We start from the raw sequence: 13,816 nt of genomic DNA on the forward strand, positions 1-13,816 counted from the left end.
TGATGGGTTTAGGCTGCCTGCTCTTCCCTCTGCTGGCTCCCCAGAGTTCTTGCACCAAAAGCAAGTGACAGAACTCTTCCTTCTAATGGCCTGGTCACTGGAGCTCTGGGGCATGCAAGAGGAGGACAAGGGCTTCTGTTGAGGAAGGGAGGAGGATCGGGCCGCCTTCCTTGCTCTGTGGGACGGGGAGGCCTCCTCCTCCTCAGCCAACCTGTGTCTGCTTTTGGTCCCACTTGAGCTGGCTGGAATCAGGCTCTGCTTATACCACAAACTCGCCACTGTCATTTCTGTCTCGCGCATAAATTCATTAAAGAGCTGTTTTGACGCTATGGTTGTAAATAATTCATTAAAAACACACTTTTCTTTGTCAGATGTCTGCTGACTTTTTTCAAGTACTGCTACAAAAAGGCTGGTTTGGATCACAGAGGATATTTAGAATTTCCCAGTCAGAAGGACTCTCCTCCACCACTTCCAGCCTTGGGGAGGAGGGGCCTTCCGCCAGGAGGGGGGCAACGGTGGATGGGCCAGTGAGGACAGGGAGAGGGTGGGGGACGAAGAAGCGAGAGAGAGACGCAGGTAGGCCCTAGGGGAATCTATGCCAAGGATTGTCCTGACTCATATTTATACGTCAAGGTTTTGTTTGAGTTGAGTTGGAGGATGAAACGGTGTCGTTGGGACCCCGAGAGAAACCGGGGCAGGTGCTCTCCACCAGCTGCTCCCCAGGCCAGGGGGGGCCCTAGTTATGTGCTGAGAGGACACGTCCTGGATTGTGCCGGAGGATTCCTAGGGAAAGGGAGCTTTTGGATCGGGGGCTGAAAGAGCAGAAGGGCTTAGCTGGAGATGCTCTGAGCCCGTGGAGATTAGCGGGCAGATCTCCAAGTCCAGGAGGCCGCATCCGTCCAAGTCACCCATCAAAGGCCCACTCCTGCCACCCCCTCGGAAAGGGGGGAGGGAGAGCGCAGAGGCTGCCCCCAAGAAAACACCAAATGGGTTCTTTTCCAAGAACAGCATGAGCCAACCTGACAAGGGGACGGTGTTAATCTGTGAGCTGGAGAGACACTTGAGGATGATTGCCCCAACGTATATTCTGCCGTCTTGGAATTCTCTCAGTTTGCTCTCCACATCACAATACTCTCCCAGTCAATATTCTCTTGTCAATATCTCTCCCCACCCCCCCAGCCAACACCTCTAACTTTTTTCTCTTTCTCTCTCTGACCCCTTTATGAGCATAACCTCCGTCAAGGCTCCTCTCTCTGGTGTTCCGGGGTGGTGTGCTCTATGCTGCCTCCTGGCCTTCCTGGTTTCCGCTGACACCAAAGGCTCCCGCCTGGGAAGTCTTAGGCCGATTCTCCACAAGCAGCTGTGCCGCCCTCGCTCTTCCGTTTCCCCGCTTGCATTGGTCAGTTTCACACTATTCCCACTACTCCAAAAAACAAGGATCGAGAAGACGCGGGGGAAATCGGGGGAGCTGCGGGTCAAAATGCGGCCGCGCAGCAAATAGTGTGAAATTGACCAATGGAAGTGGGGGGAACAGAAGCGCGAGGGTGGCACAGCTTTTAGTTGGACCCAAAGAAGAGGAGGGCTCCGTCGTATGTGGGGGGACGGCAGGAGGGTCAGCGCGTGGGGGTGGCTCTGGGCTAAACGAGGGTCCCTCACTCTGCACAAAACAGTTGTTTTCACTTAAACACAAACAGAGCTTATTTATATAAGTAAAACTGTGTGACGGTTTCTGCACGGTGAATAATCTTAATGGTTTCAGAGAGGTACATAAGCTTAGGTTCCTTAAACAGGTTCCTTAAACAGACCTCGCCACACAGGCTTATTTTCTCACTTGCCACTGAGGCCAATAACTCCCCAACTTGCTACCCAGGCTAATAACTAACAACACACACACGGTATTTACATGGCAAAACACCACAGGGCTAAACGGGGCGGGGGAAGAATGACAGGGCGGCCATTTTGAAAGTGGAGGTTAGCAGCATCGCCGCCCACAAATACCAGGATTTCCCATTCCATGCGCCATCGCAGCATCACTTTGGGGGTTCCATTGACAGTGATGTCGTGATGCTCTTCCTGTTTCTCCTCCTGGGGCCCAGAGGGAAGTGGCAGGCAGGTCGCTGTGCAAATGTGAGAACGCCTCCAGCCCTGGTTTAGTGGCAAGCTTTGGTCCCCCTTCCCCACAGGGCTGACGGAGGGAGTGTTCACATATAGACCCTCCCTCTATAGCCACCCCAAAGATTCCCCTTTGAGCAGGAATAAAAAAGGGCGTGTGTCCGTCCCCCCCCCCGCTTAAAGGGGAAAGCTCCAGGAATACCACAGATCTGACTCAGAATGATCACCATGTCACATGGACATTCCCAATTAATGCAGGGGGGAAATCTCCGTGTGGAAGCACGTGGAATGGAAATTTAATCTGAATAAGCCACAAGCAGACATGACTTTATGAAACAGACGTGGTGGTGGTGGTGGTGGTGGGTATCCGCCGAGGAAGGGCGTTTAGTGGAGCCCCTGCCGGCTACTGTTTGCTCTGCTTCTCCACTTCCAGTTCTTTCCTGATGTCAGAGACCTCCACGGGGACCTGGGCTGTCAGGCCATCCATCCACTTCTTTACGCGCACCTGGCAGCCAAGACGAGACCTGAAAAGGAATCCCAAAGTCTGCGTTTCTGCTGTACATTTTCCTAGCACCCACTTAGCAAAGCAAGGTGGTGCCTCAATAATGCATCCCTTAAGCCACTAGATGGAGCTTTAAAGCTCCCAGGTTTTGCAATGGAGAAAGACAAGGGCAGCAGTGTGTGTGCGTGGGGGAGGAGAGGGCCACATCCTATTCCTGAAAGTTAGGTGATCACCACGATGCAGGTTTTTACACCCTGAACAGCCAAATGCAGTGCAACTTTTGTGCTGACTGCTTTGAGAATTCTAGAGTTCTGCCAGGTAGGCATCCTACCTTAGCCAGAAAATGTTTGGTGGGGGAGGGTACCGAATAATTTTAAAAAAATAAATAAATATAAGAGAGGCTTAAATGAGAGACAAACCCCTCGTCCGGAACAGACCTGCATCCCTGTGCACATTTACTCGGAAGCAAGCAGCAAACCTACTTCCAAGTAACTGTGTTTAGGATTGTTTTGCTGGACCTTATCCTGGAAATCTCTCTTTAGAACTCCTGCACATGCTTACTTAGGTGTAAGCCCCACTGAACCCAGTGCAGGGTGACTTCTGAGTAAGCGTGCACAAGGATCAGGCTGCAGGGGACAGGAGTGGGAACCAGAGGGGGGGGGGGGGGTTTTTCAAAAATGAAGTAACAAGTTTTGTGCAAAAAAAATCACTCTGAGATTTGAATTTGCAAAGTTTGCAGAGAGAGGGAGGGAATATTGGGGACGGAGAGAGGATTTTTGACACTTGCTGGTCTTGCAGATTTGAGGACTCTCCTGCCACACCAATAATCATTCAGGCTGCTGGCCCTCTCTCCCCGCCCTGAACTGCAGATTTAAAATATGTGCAGTTCTGTTTCTGTGTGTCATTCTCTTCTCTGCCCTGCTGGAGATGTTTGTCTGTTTCGGTTTGACTAGACAGTTCCAGTGTAGTTACACCGTCCCTGCTCCCCCCCCCCGCCCCCCCAGCAGGGGCCCATGTGGTTGCTTCCCCACAGTCTGTTGACCTTCAACGTGGCCTCTGTGGCCTGTGCTTTCCACTCTTTTATTAGGAGATAATAGCAGACCTATCACTCTTTTCAGCGAATTCAGTCTCTTTTCAGTCTGAATTTTATTCATTTGTGATACATTTTCAAATGGGGTCTAGTTTTTTCTACATTTTAATAATCTGCTCAGAACTAAAAAGCTAAGAGGCAGTATGAGAGAGAAAGAATTATGAACAATCTCTCCTTATTCATCTGCTATAGCCAGTGATTTAGTGCAGCTTGCAAAGGGTTTGAAAGAACAATAGAACAACATACTACAAATGTTCCCTCTAAGCCACGGAGTCTTGTGAGCCAAAATTCTTCGTTGTGAGCTCCTGGCATTAAAGTTGTGAGCGAGCGATTTAGCTACTGCATAAATTAGTTTGCCCTGGAGCCATCCTTCCTGAGCTAAGTCAACAATTTGTGAGCTGGAGGCTAAAAAACTGTGAGCTGGCTCACACTAACTCAGCTTAGAGGGAACACTGCATACTACAACCATCAGAAAACAACCCCCAACAGTTTTCCGTTGTGGTAGTTGGGAAAGGGGTTCTGTGCCCCTTCACAACAAGGGTTCCATCAGGTTCTGCTCTCTGACCTGGACAGTCCAACTGCCTCCGCCCTCATCAGGCGTTGCTCCCTCAGTTTCAAAGCTGTATTTGCAGCCATGTGGACTAGAAACTTTTTCTTCAAGCTGAGACACTCCAAGTTGCTGAGCTGGGCACTGTTCCTGCCCCACAGAATGGGACTGCGCAAGGTCCACGGACACTTACGTGTCTGTCAGGCCGTAGGCCAGGTCCAGCATGTCCAGCTCCTCAGGCGTGACGGGGTCCAGTTGCTGGAAGGCCCTGTCATCGAAGATGAGGTGGCACGTGGAGCACGCCAGGGCCCCCTCACAGGCCCCTGTGGGGAAAAGGCAGGGTCAGTGGTGGAGGGGCCAGTGGCCCTGGAGCAGCCGTGGAGAGGAGCAGACAGGGGAGGGGAGGAGGGGCAGGGAGGGGGCAAAGAGAGGAGAAGGCGGCTTCCCCACCCGGCCGCCGCCAGTTTTCTTGCCACAGTCCCTGCAGCAGCCGTGTCCCTCTGGCACCACCAGTCCCTCCTCCCGAGGAAAGGGAGAGGGGTGCCGCCCTCACTCACCAAAGCCATCGATGCTGAGGTTCTGATTCACCACCACCTCCAGCAAGCTTTCCCCTTCTTTAGCTGTGGCTGAGAATTTCTCTCCATCCCGATTTATAAAATTAATTGTTACTCTGTCTGCAGAACTTGGGGGGGGGGGGGGTCAAAGACAGAAGAAGGACCCGTTAGGGAACTCGTTTGTTTCATTAAAAAAGGTCTCCAGCACCTCTCCCAAGAACGAGCTCAGGGTGCCTTGCGGAGTAAAACAGGAAGAGACTTAGGACAGCAGGCAATAGTTTAAAATGAAGAAAGCATTCAGATGCAAAGCCACGTCTAATTAACTATGACGAGAGCAAATGATGTTACAAGAACACTCCAGAATGGACACCAGGACAAGGTGGTCCCAATCCTCTGCACGTCAGCTGATCCGATTGCAGCCCCTACCCCCTCAGGCCAGGCTCCCCGGCCCCTATTCAGAGGCCTGGTCACTGCCCACCAAGAGGGAGGGAGGGAGGAAGATTCCATGAGCCAAGAAACATTTCTCAGCCTTCTGTGATATTTCATTTGTCACTTTCCTCTCTGGACTTTGGGGCCTAAAATTCCGGTCCTGCTACTTAGGAATCTAATACCTCGTTTCCTGGCCTTTCCTGTGGAAGGCTGCCCTTGAGTCCATTTTCAAGCTCTCAGAGATTCTGATGTTCCCTTACTGGACAGTTCCAAGAGCAGCAAAGAATGCCACATCTCCTTGACTTCTGGGAAGCCGGAACACACTTGTGGGAGTGTCGATCTGAGAACAGGCAGAGGGACCATCTGCGCCGGGTGGGGGTGGGGGTGTGTGTGGACCATTCAGAAAGCAGCCGGGCAAAAGGTTTGTTTGCAATCCTGCAACCTTGGCATGTCCTGCTGCTGCGTTCTCCCCCACCCACCCAAGGGCAGCCTTGGGACTTGCTGTTCCAAAGGGGGGGGGAAACCAGGGGTTGTGGAAGGCTCCCCCCTCCCCCCAGTCAGGAGCAGCAAAAACAGGCTGGGGGAGACCAGCTCAGCTTCTACTGCAAATAGGGCTGCCTAAAGCTCTCCTGGGATGACAACCGGCCTCCAGATGAGAGAGACCGTTCCCCCTGGAGGAAGGGGCAGCACTGGAGGGTGGGCTCTGCGGCATCATATCTTGCTGAAGTCTCTCCCCAGGCCCCTGCCTCACCAGGCTCCACCCCCAAATCTCCAGGGATCCCCCTAGCCCCGACTGCTTTGGGCAAACTGCCACGAGAGCCACGTTTTAGTCTTCCGCCTCTTAGGACAAGGGTGTCGAACTCATTTGTTACAAGGGCTGGATCTGACATAAATGGGACTTTGTGGGGCCGGGCTATGAGTGTCATAAGATGTAATGCCTGGCTCAAAACGTAGAAACTTTATAAAAGAGACAAACACAATTAAAGATATTCTATTTTTACTTAAAATACAAATATGCTTAAAACTCTTGCGATATTTCGTTTATTTAACAGTCTTTGATAACTGACACCTCCCAACCCACCCACCCCCCAAAGATGCCTGCCTAAAATGGAAAGGTGTGGGAATAGTGGGGTTTGGCAATGCAATTTTTAAAATAAAGCTTCAAGAAAAAGCACAAGGATGACAACAGAACCTAAAAATATAAACTGCCCTGAGCCTAGGAAAACATAAAACGGCTGGGGGCATTGGCATTGCAGGCATTGCAAGCTTCCCCCCCCCCCAGGTCTACTCAGAGTGGCAGTGGCTCTCCAGTGTAATGCCCCCCTTTGGCTGTGGGTTCCCAGGTTAGAGTACTCATTCGGGCACGCATTCTCAGGTCCATTCAGCAGAGACAAGCTGGCTCAAAACATCAACCCTGTATTTGCAAGGAGACAACTCCCAGAAGCAACCGCTTCAACTATACAAACACTGGAAAGTGAAACTTTTTGAGCTCCACGCCATTGCAACACAGACAAAGTTGCAAAGAAATGTGGAATGGATTTCCCACTAAGGTCTCTGGGCACAGATAGACTACGCTGGGACTGGAATGACATCCACTGGAGTGAAATTACAGTCCCCGGGAGTAGCAGAAGTGTTCTGGGATTGGAAAGAGGGCTCCCAGAGTGGAATTCCATTCCCAGAATGCTGTCATTCTACTCTGCACTCTGTCATTCCAGTCCCAGAGCACAGATTCTATTGCTAGGGACCATCATTCTATTCTGGGGGTTTCCAGTCCCAGAGTAGTCTATCTCAGAGACCTTAACGGAAAAATCCATTCCGTATTTTCTTTGTAACTTTGCAAGCCCAGAAGAGCTTCCTGCCCAAGCTGGCAAAGACAAGAGGGAGGGAGCTGGGAACTTCGGCAGCCTTCAGTTTCAAAGGGTGAGGACAGGAGGGGGAAGAAAAGAGCTGCTGGCCTGATAACAGCCATGGGCGAGCCACTTCCGGCCCGTGGGCCTTAAGTTTGACACCCCTGTCTTAGAAAGTCTGGGCTTGTCTCGCACAGGCTGAAATGCCTCAGGACCCACCAAGCAGGATACGGTTCAACAGCCATGCCCCACAGCCCTCGCCCACCATGCCCATTCCAGGCCTGCAGCCAAGCGGGGGTACCAAGGGTGATGGTGGCCGGGCCTGCAGCGTTTGGCTCAGTGGGTCACGGGCTGCGCCGGCCTGTCACCACCAGAGGGGGGCGGGTAGAATTATTCATTGGGGGGGGTGAGGCTGAACCCAGCCCAGGTCCATACTTAGTAATTATTTGTATTTCCGAAAACCATGTGCCTTCAACAATTAATCACGTGGTTTTTAAAATATTATTTTCATTCATCTCAGTTAAAGAAAGAGGATTCTGTAAGAGAAGAGGGAAAATATCATGCACTTCTTCAGTGAGGCAATTAGAGTCAGCCGTCCATGTGTGCATGACAGGGTGCTAGCCGGCAGCCCAAGAGGGGCACTGCCCCCCTCAGAAATATGGGGGGGGCATGAGCCTGGCTGCCCTCTGAAGTTTACACCCCTGCCTGCCACAGTCTCCTCAAGGGCCATGCACTCTGCCTGCTGGCCACGGAGAAAGAGAAATGCCGTGGGCAGGCACTTAGAGTGCCTTTCACCTGGGGGTGAACCTCTCCAGGAGTAAGGCAAGGTGGGCTTTCACGTGGGATTGGAAGGGCTGTGTCTGAATCACCCAGAGTGCTGAGACGCCAGGGTACCCCCCTCCCCCGCGCTGCCTTTCCCCAATCCTCCCTGTGTAGATATGCCGCAAAGGAGGGGGTTCCTTCCCTCGGAGTGACACACAAGGAAGGATCAAAGGCTGCCCACCCAGGCTCAGCCATGTAAAGGCATTTGGATTTGGGGCTCTGAGTCCAGGTCCCCCCTGGCCACCAGTGGGGAATGGGGGGGTTGGGTTGCCAGATCCATGTTAGGAAACCCCTGGAGATTTGGGGGTGGAAGCTGGGGAGGGCGGGGACCTCAGTGGGCTCCAAAGCCTCCATTTCTCCAGGGGAACTGAGCTTTGTCGTCTGGAGATGAGCTCCCCAGGCCCCACCTGGAGGCTGGCATCCCTCAAAGGCCCACCACCCAAGGCATGCCTCTGCTACTGAAGAAGGAAAGCCCAGCGACGTGCTCACCCAGTGTCCCCAGGGGCATCCTGGAGCCTGGGGGTGCCACGGAAGCCTCTCCCGGGATGCGGGCTGGCAGGAGCGGGGCTGCCCACAGCTCTCCCGAAGAAGCCCCCGAGGGCCCAGGCGGCTCTCTGCCCAGCAGCTCTGCTCAGCAAAGGACGAGCGATCCCAGAGAAGCCCTGAGGCAGCATGCTGAGCAAAGCTCCCGCCAGCGTCTCCGCTCTCTCTCCTCTCCTGCAGGCTGGCCAGCTGGGATCATAAGTGTGGCTGCTGGGGAGGCGGCAGCTGGGGGGGGGCTCACGCCGGCCCCTCCTACCCGGCCAAGGCCGCTGGGGCCGCCCAAGGCAGGGGAAGCCTGCTGGGCCTGGGGGTCACTCCTCCAAGCATTCCTTTGGCCCGGCTCCAGAGGCTCGGTAGGAGGGAAGGACGCAGCCTGGGGGCCAGAACCTCTCTTCTGTGCAAGAGCTCAGGCGTCCTGTTATGCACGAGGGCCTCTGAGCAGACGCAGAGTGTTTCCCCTTCACTCCGGCCAGCTCCAGCACAGCTCATTTGTGGAGGCGGAATGGCAGGAGTCCATCCAGAGCAGGGAGAGAGAGAAGTTACATCCGGCAGCCTTTCAGGGGCCACAGGACTGGCCTGGCCACACCGCTGGAATGGCAGCCTGGAGATTTGCACCCCTTGATTCGCACTATTGACAGTCCACCTTTCTCACTGGGACTCCAGGTGGGCTAGTACACGGAGCGAGTCAGGACAGTCAGCAGGATGGGATCGTATCCAGCAAACGGTGCCGTCGTAAGATTAAGGCTGTAGAACCAACCAGAAGTCTAAAAGCAGAAGCAAAGCAGAAGAATTTACATGTCACATTAAGCAATGCAAAAACTGCACAGCGGGATCCCGCTTACAGCCAGAGGCAGGGCCAGCCGGACACAGCAGTGCAGACCACAGTCTTGAATCATTTGTCCAAGTCACTTTGTGTGGTGTGTGGTGTGGTGCTGCCCTATTGCCTGTGCAGACACAAATACTGTGGCTTTGTATAGTTTGCAGGAAACCCAGGAGTGCAAGAGCCTTCCTGACCTCCTCAGGCGGGTCATTCCACAGGGCGGGGGGCCACAGCGGAGAAGGCCAGGTGGGGGGGGCGTGGTCGGTTTTGCCCGTTTGCAGGCTGGCCCCTGCAGAAGGCCCTGCTCGGAGGAGCGAAGCTGCCGTGGTGGAGCCCAGGGGGAGAGGAGGCCTGGCTGGTGGGAGGGCCCGAGGCCATGAAGAGCTTTTCCTGTGACAGCCAATGGCCTTAAGCTGAGTCAGGGAAGTGATGGGCAGCCCACGGAGTGATTGCAGAACAGTTCCCAATAATAGCTGAGCTGCAGCATTCTGCAGCAACTGGAGTTTCCGGACTGATTTTCAGGGGAGATCAACCTCTAGTGCATCAGAGGAGTCTAGTCTTGATGTTACGGTGGTGTGGATCCATGTGGCCAAATAAACCGTGTCGTGGTAAGGGGCCATCTTACAGGCCAGGCTGTGCTGGAAGAAAGCCTTTTTTGCAGCTGCATTGCTTCTCCAGTAACAACGCTGGGTCCAGGATAACCCCCAAGGCTCTTAAATGAGTCAGCAAGGGTCAGCTGAACCCCATCAGACGTGGGGAGCATGAGGCCTTTCAAGATGTGCCCCAAACTGAGAATGACTTGTCCTAAGGCTGCAAAGCATGGGAGATGGGATAGCGCCCTGTGGAACCCCACGGGACAGGTCCACACTGATGATAACTGGTATCCAGCAGCAACCCTTTGAGCCTGATCTGTGAGGAAAGATTCAAACCAGCTCAGCAATACATCCTGTATCAATGGCTAGAGATACAAAATCTATTATGAGCAACAAGAAGGCCTGGCCTTTGTCTATGCTCAGATGGAGGTCAGCGGCTAAAGCTAATAGAGCTGTTTCTGTCCCCAAAGCCTGACCAGAAGCCGTACTGAAAAGGGTCCAGGACATATGAGTTGTTCCTCTCCTGCCTTCTCAGTCACTTTGCCCAGAAAGGGCAGATTCGATTAAAGGGCAATAATTGGCCACATAGGGATAGTTTGTTAAGTAGCGGATGTATAACTGCCTATTTGAGTGGCTAAGGGAAAGGGCCCGGAGTTACTGACTGGTCTGTAACAGGTACTAAGGGTTTGTTGACGTGGTCCTGTCAGGACCCACAGCAACAACGAAGTACACACTTAGGGAAAGGTTTTACTTTTATTGAAGCTATAGATGCGTTGACAGGAACACTGTTAGGAATGGCAGGTAATCTATGCGCATGAAAGGTTATAGTTCATATCAGCAACACCCAATGACCGGACTTCCTGCGCGCGGGCAGTAGGCTTGGGAACAAACGGCTAACAAAGCAAAGCAGGCAAGAGCTTCCCATGACTCATCCTGGGTCAAGCCAAAGCAATCCCTCCAGCAACTCCTCCAGCGGCCTTGAAAGATCCTTGTTTCTACAGAGTGGCAATGAAGCGCAAGGGAAGGAATGTGCATGCAAGGAAAACATAGGAAACCTTTGGCAGCTTGCTGACAGGTCCTTACCTGATATAAGCAGCCAAGATGGGCAAGGATCCAGGGCACAAGTGGTGGCCTTCACATATCTTGGGATCTTGTCAGCATCCATCACAGAAACTGGGTCAAAGTGGTCCATAAACAGACTAGGCCATTCTTCTGGTGTACCTGTTACAACTGACATCCAGATCAAAGCATATCATATCATTTGCTCCTGGGACAAAAAAGGCCCAGGTTTAGAAGTCAGCAGATGCTGAGCAAACATGAACTGGGATGGTTGTGAATTAGCAGGTGCTGCAGGGACACGGAAGCCACGTTCCTTTGCAGCCGCCACCACCACTGCTTCGTGAGTCTCCCGGTGGGCTCTGTGGCATAATCTATCCGCTTCAGCACTAGGGGGGTTGCCAGGTCCCTGCGCCATGCTGGTGGGTGGATTTTTTTGGGGGGGGTGTTCCAGGACATCGCTGACACTATGTTAGTGCTGGTGGGTGGATTTGGGGGGGGTGTTGTGTTCCAGGACATCGCTGACACTATGTTATCACGTTGGCAACACTGTGTGGCGATGCTCTGGTTTAAGGGCAATACTCTATGGTTTTAGGCCAAATTTACCATAGAGTTTTGCCCTCAAACCAGAGCATTGCATGAAACATCCCCGATGTGAAGCCGCCACTTCCGGGTGATGTCATCACATTGGGGATGCCGTGCCCGGACATGGCTGTTTAGGGGCAGGGTTCCTCCTGCCAGGCAGAACCCCTGCTAGGACCTGGGGAATGGCAACCCTGTTCAGCACACGTTCTCCACCAGTGTCATTTTAGACATCTCCCGGCCTTCTTCAGGTCACCCAGTTGGGCTCCAAGGGTGGGAGTGGGCAATGAGGGGCAACCTCGTCCATAGCTTCAGGGAGTTTCACAGGCCATGCTCCCATTGCAGCCTCAGCAGAGCATGCATTTGGGCTCCTAAGAAACCCCAGGGCCTGCCAGAATCCAGCAGGATCCTGGAACCCCCATTTTAACAGGGCTGCTTCCCCAGCAGGGTGTCAGGGCCACATCTGAGTCCTTTCTGCATCCAACTGAACTGGGCTGGAAGACAGAAGAGTCATTTTGAAACACACTGAGCTCTGCACAGCTGGGGACCTGTTGAACCAAAGACACTAACTCTAAGCTGAGTTAGTGTGTGCTAGCTCACAGTTTTGTAGCCTCCGGCTCACACATTTTTGTCTGAGCTCGGGAAGGATGGCTCCAGAGCAAACTAATTGATGCAGCAGCCGAATCGCCCGCTCACCACTTTAATGCCAGGAGCTCACAGAGTAGAATTTTTGCTCACAAGACTCCACCACAGTTTAGAGGGAGCATTAGTCATAAGTGGAGCAGGTTTGACTTTCAAACTCACCATTCTGAGAAGCCCCCCTGCTCCAGCAAAAAGGGACCAGAAAGAGCCGCTCTTGGGCAGGCTGATGTGGAAGAAACAGGACACCGGAAGTCTGTGACTCAGATGGACACCCTGCCCAGTCCATGGCCTCAGAACGAGCAAGACGTTGGCATCCATTCCTGTCCCACCCTCAGGATGGTGGGAGGAATGAAGTTTCACCCATTTTATCCTCACAAAAAACCCTGCCAGGCAGGCTAGGCAGAGAAAAAATGACAGGTCGCCTGAGGAGTTGGACAGAGAGTGGGGGATTAAAACCCAAGCCTCGCCAGTCCAATGCTCTCCCCACTCGGCCTCAGGGGCTCCCTGGGGGAGCAGGCGGCCATGGCCACTCTCTGTCTGCCTCCCAGCTGTGAGCCACACATGGGGTCCTGTTCCTTGAACGGGGGTGGGGCCCCCCCTGGGCCCCCCCTTTACAGTGGAGTCAGCTTCCCTCCCGGCGGATGGGGCCTTGCTGCAGCCAGAGCTGGAACTCCTTGTGGCAAAGGCCAACGGGGTCCTTGGCTGCAGAGATCCCGGGAGAAACTGATGGCCAGGCTGGGGGAGGCAGAAGGACCTCCAGACACCGTCATGTACACAGGAACCAGCAGGAGCCCTCGCACACCAATCCTGTGCTGCACTGGAGGCTTTCTGGTTTGCAGAGCCATGGCAAAGACACATCGCCCACAATGCCTACGCTGAAGTCTGTGGTAGGTGCAACTGGAGATAATGTAAAAACCACACACACACACACACACAGGCTGATGTGGAGCCGCTGGGCAGATGCTGCCTTACTTTTCAGGTGTGAACACTACACATTAAAAAAAACACCACCACCAAACCCTTCTCTTAAGGCAGCGGTTCTCAACCTGTGGGTCGCGAACCCTTTGGGGGTCGAACGACCCTTTCACAGGGGTCCCTAAGACCATCGGAAAACACACATTTTCGATGGTCTTATTGTTTTTGTGATTAGTCACTATGCTTTAATTAGGTTCAATTTGTAACAATGAACATACATCCTGCATATCAGATATTTACAGTATGATTCATAACAGTGGCAAAATGACAGTTGTGAAGTAGCAATGAAAATAATTGTATGGCTGGGGCCCAGCACAGCATGAGGGGCCGTATTAAAGGGTCGGGGCAGTAGGCAGGTTGAGGACCCCTCTGAAGGACTGGGCCTGAGTCGGGTATCTGAGACGCTGTCACTTGATGGGAGGAGCCCTGGGGGAAGGGACCAGAAGGGCAGACTCGTTATTTATAAAACCCTAAAGGAAGACCCGTGAGGATGGGTCGGGCTTATTGTGCGTCAGTGACATGCTCCATAGTCGCTCAGGAGGAAAACGAAGTTCTTGATTGGAGCTGACATTGGATCCCCCCCCCCCCCACCCCCAACACAGAAAACAAGTGCGCTGGCCGCTTTTGTGTTTAAAGGCCCCCCCCCCCTTTCCTGTCTAGGGCTTGAGACGAGGGGGGGAGGGAGAGGCTGTTTGACAGTAT

General features: G+C 53.2%; 1 protein-coding gene across 1 annotated transcript; it reads right to left on the reverse strand.

The window, feature by feature from the left end:
• Positions 1-2,469: 2,469 nt before the first annotated feature.
• Positions 2,470-8,577, reverse strand: LOC107119167 (adrenodoxin, mitochondrial-like). The gene is made up of 4 exons (XM_015421620.1): positions 8,393-8,577; positions 4,809-4,933; positions 4,445-4,574; positions 2,470-2,636 (listed from the first exon to the last, which is right to left on the reverse strand). Exons 1-4 carry the CDS (start codon positions 8,575-8,577, stop codon positions 2,516-2,518), a joined length of 561 nt encoding a protein of 186 aa, XP_015277106.1. The 3' UTR covers positions 2,470-2,515.
• Positions 8,578-13,816: the final 5,239 nt, after the last annotated feature.

The sequence above is a fragment of the Gekko japonicus genome, unplaced genomic scaffold, assembly GCF_001447785.1.
Source record: "Gekko japonicus isolate JY-2015 unplaced genomic scaffold, Gekko_japonicus_V1.1 scaffold1699, whole genome shotgun sequence".
Taxonomy (NCBI): Eukaryota; Metazoa; Chordata; class Lepidosauria; order Squamata; family Gekkonidae; genus Gekko; species Gekko japonicus.